Source organism: Netta rufina (genome assembly GCF_964035555.1).
Source record: "Netta rufina genome assembly, chromosome: 17".
NCBI lineage: Eukaryota > Metazoa > Chordata > Aves > Anseriformes > Anatidae > Netta > Netta rufina.
In genome coordinates, this window is record NC_140141.1 from 4,825,850 (window position 1) to 4,845,267 (window position 19,418).

At 41.5% G+C, this 19,418-nt stretch overlaps 2 protein-coding genes across 2 annotated transcripts in view; both read right to left on the reverse strand.

The window, feature by feature from the left end:
- Window positions 1-6,755, reverse strand: part of LOC311215916 (uncharacterized protein) — a 60,512-nt gene extending 53,757 nt beyond the window's left edge. The window contains exon 1 of the mRNA XM_084297341.1: window positions 6,684-6,755. Within this exon, the coding sequence (XP_084153467.1) occupies window positions 6,684-6,690 (7 nt within the window). The 5' untranslated portion in view covers window positions 6,691-6,755. The remainder of the gene's footprint in view (window positions 1-6,683) is intronic.
- Window positions 1-8,913, reverse strand: part of ZDHHC8 (zDHHC palmitoyltransferase 8) — a 113,806-nt gene extending 104,893 nt beyond the window's left edge. Inside the window, exon 1 of the mRNA XM_084297342.1 lies at window positions 8,747-8,913. Within this exon, the coding sequence (XP_084153468.1) occupies window positions 8,747-8,850 (104 nt within the window). The 5' untranslated portion in view covers window positions 8,851-8,913. The remainder of the gene's footprint in view (window positions 1-8,746) is intronic.
- Window positions 8,914-19,418: the final 10,505 nt, after the last annotated feature.

Genomic DNA, 19,418 nt, shown 5'->3' on the forward strand with positions numbered 1-19,418 from the left:
TAACACATCTGGAGAGCTATTGCTAAGGCAAACATCAATCTTCAGAGAAAGCTAAACATGCAAAATGAGATCTTGTTCATGAGAAAAAAAAAAACAAAAAAACATGAGGCTAAACACAATTAAAATAATCCTAAATAACTTTTGAAAATGGAACTGACTTAGAAGAAGGTAAGGAAGAGAGAAAAACAAGGAGTGAAGTAAATACCTGTCTCTTCCAGCCAACTGGGATCAGAGTAGCTTCAGAAGTTTTAAGCTGAACCCTTCAATTTCAAAGCATTTTTCTGTGACTGATCTGAATTTAAATTAAAATGATACTTGTTTATAAAAATGTCAAAGCTTTCCTTATTCCCAGCACCGTACTTAAGTTGTGTTGATATAGATATTACACTGGATTATTTCCCTGAAGACATGAAAGAGAGCTAATGCAAATGCCAATTTAGTTTTAAGAATCCTGGGAGAGTAAGGTTTTGTCTGACTATTTCTGAAAGCCCTTATATATTTAAGCAGTTCAAGTTTGCTTTGTTAGTCTTCAACTTAAAAACTAATTTGTTCATTTAAGAATATTCTGCTATTAATTTAGTCTGAGCGCATGCAGAGGTTTCCTGGAGAGCAGTCATTTCAGAGTGGCACATACAATCCTTATTTTTCAAGGTACTTTCTGGCTAGTCAGCTTCTATGAATTCCTCCCTTCAAAAAATATTGACATCATCTCATATGTGGCTTGATAAAAATCTGAATTTCTCATTCCCATATCAATGCCACCTTGCTTGATAAAACTTGTGATCCACTTGCCCAAAGGGCAGCATTTCCTAAATTACGTGACTTCATCAGTAATAAGGAACACAATAAAGTGGTGTACATGTACACTGGAAACAGCTACTTTGGTGTTTAGATTTAGATCTAAAATTCAAGAGCTTTTTTTTCTGCACCTGGCTCCACTGTCTCTTGTTACTGGAAGATCTCAAAACACAGCAGCAAAGATATTTCATAATGATTTCACATCTGATGTCTACAAATCCTGCACTTACGCTTTCACAAACAGAGAACCATGGTAACCACTGTGATATCTAAGTATGGGTTACTGTACAGTTTATTCCATAATATCCGTCCTGAGAAAAACAAGGAGTGAAGTACCCACTAATGTCTACATAACGGGTACAGAGCTTAGAATTTTAGCCACTTTGGACAGCTTTGATGCAAGTAAAGCTAAACTGTATTAGTAATTGCAGAAGAACAATAAGGGACTAATTAAATTTTCTTTCTGAATACAGATTACTGGCTGAAGATTTATGTAGTATACACTATGTTGTGGTGTACTCATTTGAACAAACTACTGCAATCTCCAAGCAAGGATCCCCAAAACTGCCTCTCCTAAAGCAAAACAGATCCACGCTGACTACAGTTTTCCAACTGATGACATTCTTTGCAAAAAAATAATACAGAATTTCCACTGAAAACTGCAGCATTACTATTTCAGCCCCTGTGCCTCTTCCTTTCAACTTCATTAGCAGCTCCCTCTGACATTTGATCAACTAATAGTAGTTCTTTAGCGGCGCAGCCAAATTGAACATTACCCTTGGGTTAGTCAGAAAGAAGTCTTGTATCTACTGGCTCAGATCAGAGGACAGTAAATCAATGTTCCCCTTTTGTATTGGTTACACAACTGTAACACCGATTCGGCTTTTAAGATTCTTCTCCCCACTCCAGTATGCATCTATTTCATGCTCTCAACCAGCTTATTCCAAAAATCTTCCAGTGCAAGCTAAACAAGACTTGTGGCTTCCCTTTGTAGGCCTTGAAGACTTGCCTTGTAGGTATACACTTAGGTAAAATGAGAACAGAAAGCCTGTTCTGGCCATTGTTCATATGTCCCTTACAAACAAGTATATAGAATCCAATGCCATGGGGTTGTGCAGATGATTTCAGCTACGAAGCACCTAGTAACAGAATAAGTTATCTATGCAAAAACTTAAGTGTATAAATAGCAACTGTCTCAGGTAATAGACCTTAAAAATCAGAAGTCCAAGGTAACCAAACGCGCCTCTCTCTCAATTTATATATATATTTTTGTGTGTTCTGAAGAATAGCATCCCTCAGTTTACATTGCTAACAAACCAAACGAGCTCCCATACCTTTTGCACAATTTTGTAGAGATTGCTTCTATTTATAAAAGGACACACATGCGGCATACTTAAACAAACACAGACAGCATTTAAAAGAGTATCTTGAAAACGACCTTAAAGAAAAATTGAATAACTGTTTGTATATTTACATGCAAAGGCTGAAAGGCCCACCCTGATCTAATTGAGGCAGTCTCTCATTCCTATTTCCATACACCCACATCCTTAATCTCTGCTCATTAGGAAAAATGGAAAGGAGGCTGCTACTGGCATAAACCACACGCTGACTACAGCTGCGGATAGCCCGTGCACAGGAATAACTTTCACTGCATTAGCTATTTTGACTTCAAAACGAGATCTACAGTTAGCATTCAAATGCCACCGTGATGGCTGCATGCAAATAGCTGCGCACTCCACAGCTGAAGATGTCTAGCTATTTACTACCATCAATGAGGATGACTCTCCTCCCTCCCCCAAACTACAGGAGGAAAGAATATTCCCTGCTGATCATAAACATGGTAGTTTTTGTGTGTGTTTTTTTTTTTGTTTGTTTTTGTTTTTGTTTTTGTTTTGTTTTGTTTTTTTCCTAAAGGAATGAATTTTGATAGCTTTCAGAAGTCTCTTGTATTGCCAACTTTGCTGGTCCCCTTGGAAGTGAAGATGATAGACTCTACTAGCTAAAAGCAATAAAACTGAGCTCTCTTCCAGCATTAAAAAAAAGCCTTTTCACACTTTAGCTAAATGGATTTTCCTGTTGAGATTCCCTGCCTCTTTATCTTGCATGACAAGTTTATCTAGATACTATTTAGAAAAAAAAATTATATACCAAGATGAAATTGCCAGAGCTTAAAAGGACATTTCTTTGTCATAAGAAGAATAAACATTTCTCAGTAGCTGACAGGCATGACAACTGAGAAGACTCAGGTCAATCTGGAAAGCCTTACCTCTTCCGGATTGCAGTAGAGTAGACAAGGAAAATCTGCCATTAAAGATGCATTTAAGATGGAAAATGCTAAAATACCAAAGGAGGCTGACAATCTCTTCTGAGTTTTGCATTCTTTTAAATATCTGGCTTTTCTTCGCTCAGAATTGCAGTACCCCAATCAGTGGTGGTTTCAGTGTGAAATCAGTTTTGAAACTCACCTGATTAAACTTTTAAACTACATGCTTTTTCCTCTCTCTACTGTCACCTGCATGGCTGTTTGTGTATGTGTACTTTGTGAAGCTGCTCCCTACTGGTTCCAGCAATTTCTCGGTTTGGCACATGAAAAAAATAACTAATCAGCAATAGGCTAACATTTCAAGTAGTAAAGTGTGGTTTGAAAAGAAAGTTCAAAAAGAGTGAATTTGTTCTTTTTCACGATTAGCATCAACAATACAAAGTGAATCCCTGCAATGGCTCAGAACAGACAAGGGCTATGAGCTTTGTGTTGTAAAGGCTTCAAAATTACGGGCACATCTGGTATGACATCATTCCGGCAGAACAAGGGGGAAGCGGATAAGCAGAGTAGCAGTGTTTCCACAGACACGCCACAGCAAACCTTGAACTTCTGACATCCTAAGTCACAAGCAACAACCACCAGAGCAACACAAATCCACAAGCCACCTTCAGCAAGTTACTAGGCAGAGGCCAAGCCATAAGATCACATTCCAAGGCAGAATTTATGTTGTCTAGCAGCTTCTAAAGATTAAGCAAACCAAACTTTTTTTTTTTTCTTTATTTCCATTTTTGTGTACCTATTTATCAGTATCCAATACTATTTCCTCTAGGCTGCTATAAAGTCAAAGGCTCATAGCATCTGTAATATACTCTTTATATCACATTTAATCATTTGCTCTAACTGAAATTAGAGCACAGAACTGGTAGGAGTGAATATCTGAGTATCTGCAATAAGTTCACTGAAGTCCTTAAAAGGCTTTAGGTATGACAAAGAGTTTTGGATACAAATTGAATTCACTAAAGCAAGGATGATCTTCTATTTGCTTGAATTATGTTAGTGACTGAACCAACTAAGTGACTGACCAGATTAAAAACACAAGATGCTTTCCCCTCTTTTGACCTATGAACACGAATGAGTCACTGGAGGATGAGATCTAACAGACAGTTCAAGAATTTTAGGTACGCATAGAATCATACTCCCACTGCCAACCAGAACAGTTACAATAGCCATGAACCTTAAAATGCTATTATATGTGTATTTTAGGGCTATTCCAATGCAGGAGCATATAATCCGGAGTGGGGGTGGTCAGTTATGATTTAAGAAATGCATTTATCCTAAGTGTTTCTGAATTAATATATGGTTTAGCCAGTATAATTAAGTCACTGCAGAAATACTGAGTCTTCCTAATTCATGAAATGCAGTAACAGGATACACAAGGCAGGAGGGGGAGAGACAACCCCAGATTTTTTTTTTCTAAACACTCAGGAATGAAGCCAATTTTTATTATTTTTTTTGTCTCTCTAAGGTAAATCCACAAGCCCTGCTACTGAATACAGTCTAACTGCCATTTTTCCCCTGATCCTCCTTCTACCAGCTGAAGACTACTTCTCTGTTTTCTTCCTATCCTTACGTTGAGTTCAACCTCAGTTGCTCTTTTACACCCCGTTACTACTTCTCAGTTGTTTCCTGAGGGTTATTGATATTAAATTCCTGTGTCACCGACTGCATTAGAGTGCCAGTTGCATATGTCTGTGGTACACACCTATGATTACACCCCATTATGACTTCTAAGAACAAAGTTCGTCTCATTTTCAGCATTGGCTGAATGAGTTCTGACCTTAGTTGTGCTTTCACTTCACCCAGAAAATTACCCATTTTACTATGCCAGTGAAGAGAACAATAGACAGCAGCATTACTACCATTATAGCAAAGTAGTGGTGGCACCTGGATCTTTGTTGTGAATTATGTGTTTCTGCCAATACTTCAAAGACGCTCAGCTGACTGGATGGATGCTACAGAAAACACAGTCCTAAAGCAGCTATTATCAGAAATTTCTAGTCTACAGTATTCGGCAAAAAAACTGAAGAGCTTTCCTTTCTCATGACTAAAATAAGCCACAGTGTTGGTTGTTTTTTTTTTTTTTTTCCTTAAAACCTTATGCTTTTAGCTTGTTGTGTAATCTATACATGCGAGTTTTGCAGCTGCTAGGCTAAAATTCAGAGGTTGCCAGCACTAGAAACAACAGTAAGTGGCACAATTTAACCAGGTGAAGAGAAGTATTGGATCCAGCATCATAGGTCAGTGGGTGAAGTTATGCTTTATAGCATTATGCTTACGGACAAATAAGCCGTGTTCTCTAATACTGCAGTCACACAACCTGAAGTAAGAGAGGAAGTTCACGAGACTCAGGTTCTTTGGATGAAGACACTTGGACCACTGTCATAGCAGTCAGTGGTCCAAGGCATAAGAACTTAGACTTCACTGAAATGGGTTAAGTTGTTATCACTAACGAAAAACCTTATAAGAAAGATGAAGAAAAAAATGGTTTGGGAGAAATAAGCTCACATCTGCTGCAACTGAATCACTCTGGATTCCTGTAATGTTAAGCAGAATTGTTCTTTCTTCATTATGCCATTTGATTTGTTCATATGAGTAAATTACCCTAATTATGATATATAACATTATTTATACATTCCTTTGCAATGCTTAGAGTTAATGCACTTTTACTCTCCTACTGGGACAAATTAGACCACCTACTCACACGCTTGTATTTATTATTAAAGGAACACACATGGAGAGCTAAGTCTGCAATATAACTGAAATATTTCGTTGCCTTTCCAGGCAGTAATGGTGATAGCTAAATAGTTTTGTTTCCCCTCGTAAAACCAGAAGGAATACAACAGAGGTATAGTGAATCCTGAATAGTTAGCTGAGGAAAAAGAAGCATCTATTGTGGAATTTTCCCAAATTGAAGTATAAGAGCACCGCCGATCAACACCGTCATGAAATAATAGCGCATACTGTGTATTTCAAACACTCTTTATATGCTGCTACTTGGTGAATTTGTTTGTACGAAAGCTAAAAATAAAGATTACGTTGCTAAAAAGCTATCCCTGGCCTTCAAGTTCAAAGAGCTTTTCATCTAGCAGAGGACACTCACACTACGTGGCTGGAGCCCACAAACATGTCTAGGGAGAAAGCCTGGTCAGAGCCTCAGTTTTTTAATCCAGGTTACACAAACACTTGCAATACTCAGAAAAGATTTTTTCCTTCTATTTGGTAAGTGTTTTTTTAAAAGTTATTAGTCTATTTTCCACATATATTAACCACCATTACTCAGTTCTAGAGCGCTGAGGTTGCTCAAGTCCCCGATATCCCACTGAGTTGATCCACACACAAAATTTAATATGAAAATTAACAAATTTCATGTATTTATAGCCAGGTAAGGTCCTTAACAGCAGCCTTGGAGCTTAGCAACACAAACAAGAAATTAATAACAGTTCAAGTAAATTGTCACCCAGTAGAGTTCTTGTGCTATGATTAGCAAGCATGGAGTGTATTAGCAACACTGCTTAAAGCACTGCTAGGCCAGAACCTCAACTGCTGCTTATCACTGACCTACCTAACATCAAAGGAGTTGTGCAGATCAGCACCCCAGAAAATACAGGCCTATCTCAGCCATGAATAACATATCATGACAGAAGGATCTTCAGGACACAAAACACTGTCTGTGTAAAAAGACAGAAAAAAGAAAAAAGCTATAGAGAAAAACAAAAACAAAAAAACACATACAAAAGCCACTCTAATCTCATGCATACTACTTGCTTTGATTCTGAAACAAAGACAGATTTTACTAAAACTGCTCAGGATAAATTTGCACAGATTTGCTGTTGTTTTTTATCTGAGTATTTTTGAATGGACAGGACTTCAGATACTGCCTGACAACAGTTGCTCAATTATGTGTTACTTTTATTACACACATGGCTTGGCAGCAGCAGAGAACGTATGTCTGGGACAGTCCTCAAAAAATTTACTACCACTTCAAGATGCACAGGCCAAGCTACAATATGGAGAGATCCTAAAAATACTTCATTTTGCATGTAATTATTCACTGATAACAGAGGGAGCAGAATTAAGTTTAAGATTTGGTAATAGACTAAAGCTAATTACTTCTGCCATACAGCAACAAATTTTAAATCGAACACCTCAGTTGATGTCCTGCTGCCAAAAGGATGTTTCAACAACAACTGTGTTACCAGGAAAGTCTTACATCACGAGGCAATTTGTAGCTCTACATTTGAAGTATGGCATGAAAACAAACATACAGCTCCCAAAACAACCGCAGCATGCATCCATTTCTCAAGGTGCAGGAAAAGAAAAGCGCTGGCATCGAGACCCCTTTTTTGGATTCTGAAGCCATGCAAAACAACAACCCAAACACCACGCCAGTGTGAGCCAAGTTCAGCACAGAAGCCAACTTCTGCCTTCTGTTTGCCTGCGAGGACCCAGCTATAATTAGATGCCCAAACGATGAATGATGGGTTTATACTTGTACCAGCTCTTTGTGCTGAAACAGTGCAATATCCTGAAAGGATTTACCCGTATCTTCCCATCAAATGCACTAAAAACAAGCAATCAGAAGTCAAGTCACATTAAGCCAAGAGCATAACTCAGTGCCAAAAGCTGTTCTGATTTTAAAAATCTGTTAGACGACACAACATTTGCATTTTATTCCGGAATCCTACATTAAGACTGCCACAGCAGTAATGAGCAGTTGGACGCACTGAGAACCGTACTACGGTGAAAGTCCGAAGGGTACCGACGTGGACACGTACTCCCCCAGTTACACAGCCTTCTGCTCCTGGGGCTTCATTCAGCTCAATTAAAAACTAGCAATAGCAAAACACGGTGCACGGTTTCAAAATAAGCAAAACAGTCGGTTTTAATATCCGCACAGCAATCTTTTCACCTCCCCGAAAAGCAGCTTAGCCAAAGCTCGCTTCAGAGCGGTTTTGTAGCATCGCTCCCTCGAAATAGCAGCAATGCCTTTGCAGGGAAGCTGCTGCCATCCCGGCGAAGGAGGGGTTAAGGCTCTTCATAACTCAAGTTTATGTAAAGGGAGAGGACCCGGAGAGGCAAAGCAGCACGCCGCTCACATATTAATACACCGACAGGGGCTCTGAAGCCGACCGCCAGAGCCCCGCTTTGCATTTGAGGGAGGTGGGGGCGAGAGCAGAGGAAAACAAGGGAGGGGGAAGGGTGGGGAAAAAAGTTTCCCCTTCCCTCCCTGCGGCAAATCCAAACCTGCCCGTGGGCTCCTGGGGCTCTGGGGGGGCAGTTACATAAAAAACGCCCCGAGCCGGGCAGCACCGAGCGGCTGGGACGGGATCGCTCCCGCTGCCAAGCGCTGCGCCGGGCAAAGCCGCGGTGCGCAGCCGGGGGCTGCCTCCCTCCTGCCGGCCTCCCTGCCTCCTCCCCGGCCTCCTGCCCGGCCTCCCGGCCCCTCTCAGCAGCAGGGCAGCCGGCACCCCCCGCCGCAGCCTGACGGCTCCCGTGCGCGAAATGGTGGCTCCGGCTGTCAGCGAGCGGCAGCCCCTGCAGAGCCGCGCCGGGCCGAGCCGGGCCTGGAGGAGCCGAGCCCGGCCTCCCCCCTCTCCCACCCCTTCGCCCCGCGGCGTTACTTACGTGAAAACAAAAAATAAAGTAGTCGAACCCACTAGCAAGGCGGCCGCTGTGGAGACGGGGATGTATTTCGTCGGTTTAAACCTCTTGCCGGTGCTGCTGGGCATCCTGTGGCTTACACATCACTGTGCGGAGCCGAGCCGGGAGCGGGGAGCCGGGAGGACGCGGGCAGCCTCCGGCACGGGCGGGGAGGGGGAACCGGCGGGGGGAACCGGGCCGGCTGACCTCCAGCACAGGAAATCCCACCCCCGCCGCCCGGCCCCTCGGCTGATGTCAAGCAGCCCCTTAAGGTAGCGCTGCGGGCGGCTCGGCTCGGCACGGCCCCTCCCGAGGCACCCGGCCGCCGCGCCGAGGGGAAGCGCTGGGTTTTTCGGGGAGGGGAAGGGAAGGAGAGGAGAGGAAAGGAAAGGAGGAGGGAGAAGGGGCCGGCCGAGCGCCGCCGTGCTCTTTGTGGGAGGGTGGAGGAGGAGGGAGCGGCAGCGAGCTCGGGGGAGGGGGCCGGGGGCGCCCCCAGAGGCTGCGGGGCGGCCCCGGGGCTGCTGCTGCGGGCACCGGGAGCGGCACGGCCCGAGCGGCGCCCTGCTGCCCTCCGCAGCGAGCCCCGAGCGCCAGCAGGCAGAAATAAAGAGGTGCTTTAAGGTAAGATCGCCAAGTTCAGCGAAAAGGCTTTCTAGAGAGCGCTGTGCAAAGCGGCTCCTCCGCTCGCAGCAGGCAGCTCTGCGCAGGCACCGGGAAAGCCTCGCAGGGGGGCAGGGTGCGAGGCCACTCGGAAATTTTACGCATCGAGCCCAGGAGCTGCAGCCTGCCCCAGTCAGGCTCCCTTTGCAGCTGCCAACAGGCCTGTGAAGCACCCACTGCATCAGACAGTGAAAGCCACCTTCACGGCTTCTGTTGGGGCTGAAAAGTAAACTTACCTTACAAGGTATGCACCCGGCTCCTGTTCTGGAGAGACATTAACAATCACCATTTTAAGAGACTTGGGTGAGCTCTACAGTCCTCGAGGTATTTGGAACAGAACAAGAAAAATCCAACAAAAAAGCAAGTACAGGCTCTCCGCTTTGCAAGGTTTGCAATAAAATTGTGAGCATCAGCTTTAAATATAAGCAAATCCAGCAAGTTCCAGCCTGAAGGTATATAGTTATGTGAAATCTGCTTTTGCTAGTAACTGCTCTCTCTTCCCCCCTTCCCCCCCACCCCAATAAGTATTCTCAGCCCTCTGAGAACAACTTTAAAAATGCCAGGGTTTATCCAAAAGGGACTAAAGCCAAGAGGCAACTTAAAATGAGCTCCAAACAGGTTTTTGAGGTAAAGAAAGGAAAACAACTTGGTTATTTTTGAATGCCTAGGGTACATTATTTCCTGCGCTTCACTCCTCACTGTCATGCCAGGTTATTGAAATAAATGATTCTTAAAATGCTCACAACTAATCAAAAGGTCAGCAACTTTACACAGAATCAGACTCTGCATACTAACCTGAAAGCCTTCAGGTGCAAATCCACCGGCATATGAAGTTGGATCAGAAGTGTACTTTGGAAGCAAATCTCTGTCACCCTCATGTACCGTGGTTTGATGCATGTTGCTGTGTGGCCTCAAAGTACAAAGCTACATTCCTTTTGAATAAAGCTTAACCTGAAGATGCATTTCAGGAGCACACCTAATACGCCCCTATCAGAAGTTGGTTCTAAATGAACTTCCCCAAAAGACCTTGCAGTCTAGCACTATTTGCAGAAACCAGGCAGAGACTTCATCACTTTCATCAGTTCAGGCCCTGTCCTCCTCCTCGTTCAGCCAACATTCTTGGTGAAAAATTTCATAGTTGCAAACAGAACCCTGATATTTTTACACTGATTTCATTTTAAACTGGAAAACATTACATGAAGTATTATAGACAGCTTATGAAGTTTGGTTAGCATCCTCTAATGGACAGTGAGAGATTTACTCTACTACATTTCTTAGGGCTTGAAAATTAGTCAAGAAGTTATCTCCCTGCTCAAGTGGCTGTCAGATTTGCATTTTCAGCATGGATATGCAATAGGGTCTCCAGAAGTACCTTTCAAGGTACGTATTTGGAGGTTGGAGATTTATTTAAAATTTCATTCTGTCTAAGGACAAGGCCTTTCTGAAAAGTAGCAAGTTATCACAAAGGATGGCAACATCCCTTGATGTGAACACAGGAGCTACACTTAACTTGACTGGCGGCTAGCAAATGTGATGCCCATCTACAAGAAGGGCCGGAGGGCAGACCCGGGAAATTACAGGCCTGTCAGTTTGACCTCAGTGCCAGGGAAGCTCATGGAGCAGATCCTCCTGAGAGTCATCACGCAGCACTTGCAGGGCAAGCAGGCGATCAGGCCCAGTCAGCATGGGTTTATGAAAGGCAGATCCTGCTTGACGAACCTGATCTCCTTCTATGACAAAGTGACGCGCTGGGTGGACAAGGGAAAGGCTGTGGATGTGGTCTACCTTGACTTCAGCAAGGCTTTTGACACCGTCTCCCACAGCATTCTCCTCAAGAAACTGGCTGCTCTTGGCTTGGACTGGCGCACGCTTCGCTGGGTTAGAAACTGGCTGGATAGCCGGGCCCAAAGAGTCGTGGTGAATGGAGCCAAGTCCAGTTGGAGGCCAGTCACTAGTGGCGTCCCCCAGGGCTCGGTGCTGGGGCCGGTCCTCTTTAATATCTTCATCGATGATCTGGATGAGGGCATCGAGTGCACCCTCAGTAAGTTCGCAGATGACACCAAGTTAGGTGCGTGTGTCAATCTGCTTGAGGGTAGGAAAGCTCTGCAGGAGGATCTGGATAGGCTGCACCGATGGGCTGAGGTCAACTGCATGAAGTTCAACAAGGCCAAGTGCCGGGTCCTGCACCTGGGGCGCAATAACCCCAAGCAGAGCTACAGGCTGGGAGAGGAATGGTTGGAGAGCTGCCAGGCAGAGAAGGACCTGGGAGTGATGGTGGATAGTCGGCTGAATATGAGCCAGCAGTGTGCTCAGGTGGCCAAGAAGGCCAACGGCATCCTGGCTTGTATCAGGAACAGTGTGACCAGCAGGGCTAGGGAGGTGATCGTCCCCCTGTACTCAGCTCTGGTGAGGCCGCACCTCGAGTACTGTGTTCAGTTTTGGGCCCCTCGCTACAAGAAGGACATGGAGGTGCTTGAGCGGGTGCAGAGAAGGGCGACGAAGCTGGTGAGGGGCCTGGAGAACAAGTCCTACGAGGAGCGGCTGAGGGAGCTGGGCTTGTTCAGCCTGGAGAAGAGGAGGCTCAGGGGCGACCTTATCGCTCTTTATAGGTACCTCAGGGGAGGCTGTAGCGAGGTGGGGGTTGGCCTGTTCTCCCACGTGCCTGGTGACAGGACGAGGGGGAATGGGCTTAAGTTGCACCAGGGGAGTTTTTTAGGTTAGATGTTAGGAAGAACTTCTTCACTGAAAGGGTTGTGAGGCACTGGAACAGGCTGCCCAGGGAAGTGGTGGAGTCACCATCCCTGGAAGTCTTCAAAAGACATTTAGATGTAGAGCTTAGGGATATGGTTTAGTGGGGACTGTTAGTGTTAGGTCAGAGGTTGGACTCGATGATCTTGAGGTCTCTTCCAACCTAGAAATTCTGTGATTCTGTGATTAAGGAAGACTATTCCCACTCTGTTCTCTGCACCTCATTACCTTCAGTTGTATTTTTCCTGTAGGGATTCTCACCACGCTAGAAAGCCTAGTTCTCAAATGCAGTTTTGCAAGCAGGCAGGACTCAGTGTTCCTGCTCCTTCCACCCTACAGCATGGCTTTCCTACCACTTGGGCACCCGAGTGCATCTCCACAGCCTCACCATAACAGCCCCACTCAGAGGGCCAGTATTTCAAGCCAATCACCTGATGAAGAGAGGTACTTAGCAGCAAGCAAATATGATTTTATTATTATTTTTAGTCCTCCAGTCATGCAACACTGTTGCAGAGAAGGACACTAAAAGATAACTGTGAGCATGTGGTATGGGATTAAGAGTTGTAGCTTTCATAGCAACAAAAAGGGCACATCTCCAAACCTTACTTGATCTTAAAGATTGCAGCACAAGCCTGGTCTGCACAGTCATCCTCTGGATCCAGATACTTTATCTGTGCAACAGTGTGTCATGCAGAACCAGCATTTTCAAAAGAAGCTTCAGACGCTCCATGTTACAAGGCAGTATTAGGCAGAGATGTGTTTCGAGATTATTTCTGTGTGCTGCACATTGCAGATTACTAATCAGAAAGCAACAAATTGGTGGGATTTGGGGGGGTCCAACAATTGCCCCAGTTCACTGATTTCCTTCCCACTAATGTTCCAGTTCTTGAAAACACCTACTTTCAAGACAGAATAAAGCACTGCCGAGCAATGTTCAGTCTCAGTATTAAAAGGCAAGTATATCGAAAGCCAGGAGATCACTTTAGGATTCAAGCAATAACGATGCCTGAGGAGGACCTGACTCAAGCAGAACAGGCATGTCTCAGAACTGCTCTTCTGGAACAGCTTTATTTCATGGACTGTAGTTTCTGGATTCACACTATGTGATAAGTGTGCCAGAAGGTTTTGGCAGCCCTGAGGTAAACAGGGATGGCAGCATGAGTTGGAAAAAGATTTAATGACTACCCAAAGAACTAATACAGCTACCAAGAACAATTTAAAAATAATCTGGCAGAGTCTGGCTAGTAACTGCATGTCTTTTTGTAAGATTTTACTCTGAGGTTTTATCCTCAAGGAGAAAGGGCCATCCACAGAAGTTGTGTTGGAGACGCATGCAGGGGTACCATTCTGAAAGCTCGTAACACAAAAGAAAACACATGGCAGAGGAAGCATCAGGAAAGCCTGACTGCCACGCACTTTTCATATGAAATAATGACATCAACACTAGCTGGGAAGCAGCTAAACAGATAAAAAAATCCTTTTATTTTGCACACTTTCAAGTACTGAAAATCCCTGGCATCTTTTACTGGTCACTAGGCAATTTAGCTCCCAGCTCATATTAGCTGTTGTCATTAAACAATGATGAGAATAAATCATTCTCCTTTTCTTACTGGACTTGCTACCATAATAAATGTACTTGCCAGCCTGTGCAGTACCAGTGATCTGCAAAGTGTTCAGGGTCACTGAAGGTTCAGCAATCAGGTGTTTAGTAAATGCTGTTTTTCTTTTAAACTTACAGTGCCCAAACCAGAGGACACTTGGGTCACCAGGCACAACATAGTGCAGGCAAGAAGTCCAAGCACGGCTAGGCTTTTTATGGGTACAAACAAGGCCCACTACGTTACTCACTGGAACTTTATTATGACCATTTTCATTTAGTTGTTCAAGTTTATTTAGTACTAGATTTATCAAGAAATTAACAGTAGCCTGAACAGAAATCTCACATCAACATTTTCCATGGAACAAGATTCATTTAAGACGTATGAGATAGAAGAACTCGTGTAACATGCACTTCCCAACTGCAGTGATGGGGCATGTCAACTTACAGTTATTATGAGGTTTAGATTACTTTACTGACACACGAGTTCCTAGGCGATTCCCACAAGGAGCTACTCAGAATAACATAGGCATCTGAATGGCTTAAGATTCACAAGCTATCGATTTATAAAACGATTTATAAAGTGTAATTCTCCTCTGCCAGTATGGAATATTACTCCAAATGATGCTGCTGAAACTCTGAAAGCCAACCATACTAGCAAAGAAATTAAGATATTAAAACCAATAATGTGAAGCAATGTAACATTAATTACACCTTGTAGAATATTCTTGTGAAATACCCTCCAAAGATAACAAGCTATTTGGTCATTTTAATACCCAAACCATCTTTTTTGGATACTTACATAGCTATAATGGCTTTTATGGAAAAACAACATTAGAAAGCTGTATGCTTTTACCTGCTTGAAATGAAGACAGCCAGCACAGTATGAATAGACAAGAGCTTGTGACATCATTAACTTATTTCAGGAATAAAATGCACATCTTGATACAACAGTTAGTATCTACATGACAATGAACTATCTGATATAAGTCAGCAGAGTGAAGACTGATAGACAGTAATAAAAAACTGGACTTAAAGCTGAAAACAAAAGTTAAGAGTACAATGCTTATGAAATACTTCAAGTTGGCAGACACCTGCAAAATTAAGATGTTTGCAGTACTATGTACTTAACACAGAATTGTGCTAGAAACTGGTCTCTGTATTTAATACATTTATCATTATGTTGGTTAAAAACATAACTATATACCACAAACTCTAGCTTCACTATTAACACTTCATTATTTTTAATAGAAGTACTTTAAGGAACTAACATAGGTTGCCTTTTTACCAGGAGACTGTAGCAAACTACTTACACTCAAAAGTCTTTCAAATATGAAAAGGTCTTAAGTGTCTAGTGTCCAATGTGGCAGAAGTGGACAAAAACACTCCATACTTAAATTTGCCTATTGAAAAAGTGCACGAGTATAAATCTCTAAGATACTTATTGCTGTAGATACTAATAACTCTAGCTATTATCCAGCTCTAAATGTTTTTTTTCTCCTGTGCATGTCCATTTTCACAACTTTAATATTTCCTTACTATGCAATTGCACAAGCTTCTCATTTGAGAGGGCATCTTGTTTTCAATTAAACTACAGTCTGAGAAATCACTTACATGTACAATCCACTCTACAGCTGATTACTTCAAACTTTTCTTCACCAAACAAAATAATTCTGATCTGTTGCAGCTAGTTTTCATTATCTCCTGACTCTGAAAACGATATATTGTCAAAGATTTAATCAGGGTTAGCAAAGGACCGGATCATTCGTCTTATTTTAAAGCAAGAGTAATTTTAGCTAAATTTAATTTAGAAGGATTTTAAAACCTACAGAAACCATCAAAAAGGCAAGAGTTAAAAAAAAAAACACAACACACCTGTACAAACACCTCACCAATTAACTAGTGCAAGCTTACGCATAGACAAGATTCCAACTTAAAAGACACTTTGAAATCAGTTTGGCTAATCAGGAATTAAGATACTAGCTGCCAGATACAGCTTAGAAAATACAGCTTGCCAGAAACAAGCATGACCAGCCAGAATATACAGGCATACTGGGAACAGAAGTACATAAACACAGGCTATGAAGCCTTCCATTTCAGATGGAAGAGAGAGGTTTTGTTTTTTTTTGTAATAACCACATTGGAAAGCTGCTGACAATCCGTACAGGAGATCAAAATAATGTCAGTTTTATAATCCCCCATCTCAGTATTTACACAAATAGTTGCAATTATTCAACATTAATAAAATATCAAATGGAGTTTTCTAAACTTTTGTTAAAAAAAAGTTTATACTAGCATTTAACATTTCCATTCAGTTACTCAAGTGAACACATTGGAACATGAAATAGCAAAAGGCATAGCATTTCTCTTGAAATGTTAGATGGGGATGTCAGAGTTCATCACAACTCATTAGCCATAGAACACAGCATCCACCTTCTGGACCCGATGAATTCTCAACCCAGGAAATCCACACTACTGCTGGTACAGCTGGTCTGAGCTGCAGGTGCTGCCTCACAGGCAGGAAAGGCAGCCCAGGCTGGGGATACTTTCTGAACCAAATGCTTCCCCACCATCGACACAGAGCAAGAGAAGAGCTGGTCTGTCTCCAGAACTCATCCCTTCTCATCATCTTGGGCATATCCTCACCACAGTTCTTTCCATAGTGAAGATATATATACACAGATTAATCCCTCATTTTTTTCCACTTAATTGTTTCAACTTCTATTCAAGTCAGTTTCAAGACATTTAGACCAAAATTGGACTAACTGTTCAGTCTTGTACTCTTGTACGTAAAATACAAGCATTTCTTGAGCAAGTTGCATCACTAAGAATCCACAACATTCTCATGTCTGCTTAGTGTTGAGAAGAATTTTAATTTTCTGAGGTTTTAGTATCACAGAAAATGCATTTGATACAAGCTACCTTATTGCACAGGAAAATTACCATTTACAGTGTTAAAATACAGCAAGTTGGGGTTGTCAGCAACTTGTGAATGAGACATATTGTGTCATTGATACAATCCTACTCCTGAAGAAAAAAAGTATAGTCTCCAAAATAATGTATAATTTATAAAGAACTACTTCAAATTTGTTTTTATGATAATAAACTCAGTCTTAAAAATAGACTTAACTACCTGTTAAGTACATGATGTTTTCTGATGAGCACCAAAAACTATTTTGAAGTTAAATTCTTCATTCAGGTATCCTCAGAAACTCATCCATCCATTTTTCTGCACATAAAACCATTTGTACCAACGAAGGCTGGGTTATTAAGCCTGGCTAGATTACATGTTTTTACACTTGAAACAAGAAGAATTGGTACAAGCTACAGAAATTAGCACTTGACAATACTTCACTAATCTCATTATAGTTTCCAGTTTAAGAACACATTAAATCCTCCTAAAAAGTTTCACTTGCACTTTCTGTAAGATTTGTCATATTCCCAGTAATCTCTCAGTTATACAAGTGCTTAAAAATTCTCTAACTGGCTACCTCAACACAACTAACTCCCCATAATTTTTGTCTACGTTTAAGCATGCTAGGAGTTACCTTGCCTCGCAGGGTGCAGAAGGGAAATTAGAGAAGATCGTACACTACCACAGCCTTGTAAAGTAGCCTTCATATAGCCTTGATTCCAAGTTGATGAAGAAAGTACCAAATATACCTCAATAAGGTGCAGAAATTTAAAGATTCACTGGATTTCTATACTGTCTGTATAAAGTTTCGCAGGACACATTCATTATATGACAATACCTTCAGACATTTAAATCATACTGGTTACTGTGATTTTAAAAACTAACATATGGCAGTTGTAGTTGCCTACAAATTCATGAAAGAATTCCTACATTACAAGCCTGCCTTTTTGTCAAAGCACTATTTCCACTTTTGAGCCAAGTTTATTATTTTAAGATTCCCTATTGTCCAAAAAGACAGGCCAGATTCTGTTGTCTCAAGAATACCATCACAGTGAAAATGGGAAAGTGTGAATGTTTAGTATCTGGTAACTACTGGAAGAGGGGTGGTGAACAGGACACAAGATATATCAACTAGAACTCTACAATTCTCAATATACAGAAAGCTATAAAAACATTTTGAAGGCATCTCTTGGAAGCTTGTGGTATGTACACATTAAAGTTCATTATTAGACTGACTTAAAAACCTTACTTCATCAAGATTAACTTTCAGAATACTTACTACTTTTTAATTTGTAGCGCAGCACACCTACGGCTTCTAAACGATGAGAACATTGACTAGCCAGTCTTCAATTTAGAAGACAGACATGTTCTTCAACCAAACGCTAACCACAAGAAATATTTTACTTAGCAGTCCTCATAACTTGGCTCTTGGAGATTGCAGACTTGCACTAAGGATGACTGTAATCAATGAACTGTAAACATGGATCAGTTAACCTAAACAGGAAGGGAAATGTCTTGAAATCAATTAAGTATGCATGAATAAGTGAAAAAGGGGGAGGGGGAAGGAGAAAGAAGGTAATAAAATTAAACAGGCACTGTCAATATTAACATTAAACAAATTGTTTCCTCCTGCCTTCTGCACAAGATTTCTGCACAAGATTTGATAGTGAAATCAAACCCATACATTTTGTTGCTTCCACCACACTTTGCCCCTGCAGACTAAAAATACATTCCCAGTAAGAGTTAACTTTAAATAAACAGCAAATCCTTTAAATGAAAATTTAAATTTATTTTGAAGTTTTTAAATGTCATTTCTATCAATTTAGACACACTGTTTGACATTATCAGATCAGAGAATTTACAGTGACTCATGGATAAAGATTTGGCTTTTACATTCAAATGTTAAGTACTTCAGAAGAACTTTGTCTTATTTCCAAACCAGAAACACTAAAAAACATTTTATTTTGCCTTTCAACCATCTTTGTTAATTAACAGACTTTTGATATCTGCTGTACTTGAAGTGGAACATGCACAACACCAAAGGAATTACTTTGTTTGAATGAAGTGAGTACCTTAATTACAGTTCCAGACTTAAGACTAGTTCATGATAGCATCAAAAGGCAGTGCTAAGTAGAAATAAAGTATTTTTTTAAATATATTTTCCTCAGGTAAATTGCAAAGTCTGATCTACTTAGAGAGCCTTTTTATGAAGATAAAAAGGTCTTGCTATCTGATAGTAATATTGTAAGAAGTTCAGCAAGTTTTGTCCAGTTTTCATAGTTGTGGGAATGGTAATAGAGAATTCCATTGCTATCTAATGCTATCCTTGTATTAGTGGTTAACAACAAAACTCCATCTATGAGACTTAAATTGTGTTGATTTTATCACTTGCTATAATTTCTTCTACTCTCTAGCAGTAACTTGAAACCAGACAAACAGTAAATGCTCACAGGGGAGAGATTTGATCATTTGCCCATTATTGGCAAGAAGATTGCCCCTTAAGTGTGTACAACACAATTAAATGACTTAAGTGAATGTCAGAATTCCTCCTTTCAAGAGGGACAGCCTCCCACCACGCATCTTACAAGTTAAAAACACTCCAATTTTTGAAAAACACCATAAGCCCCAAGGCCCTGGAAAAAGCTTATAAGTTTTAAGAGTTTAACTGTTATGTGCTGACACAGGGCAAGGTACCCAAACTCTTTCGTATATACCTTAGTGTAAGAGACCAGTACTGC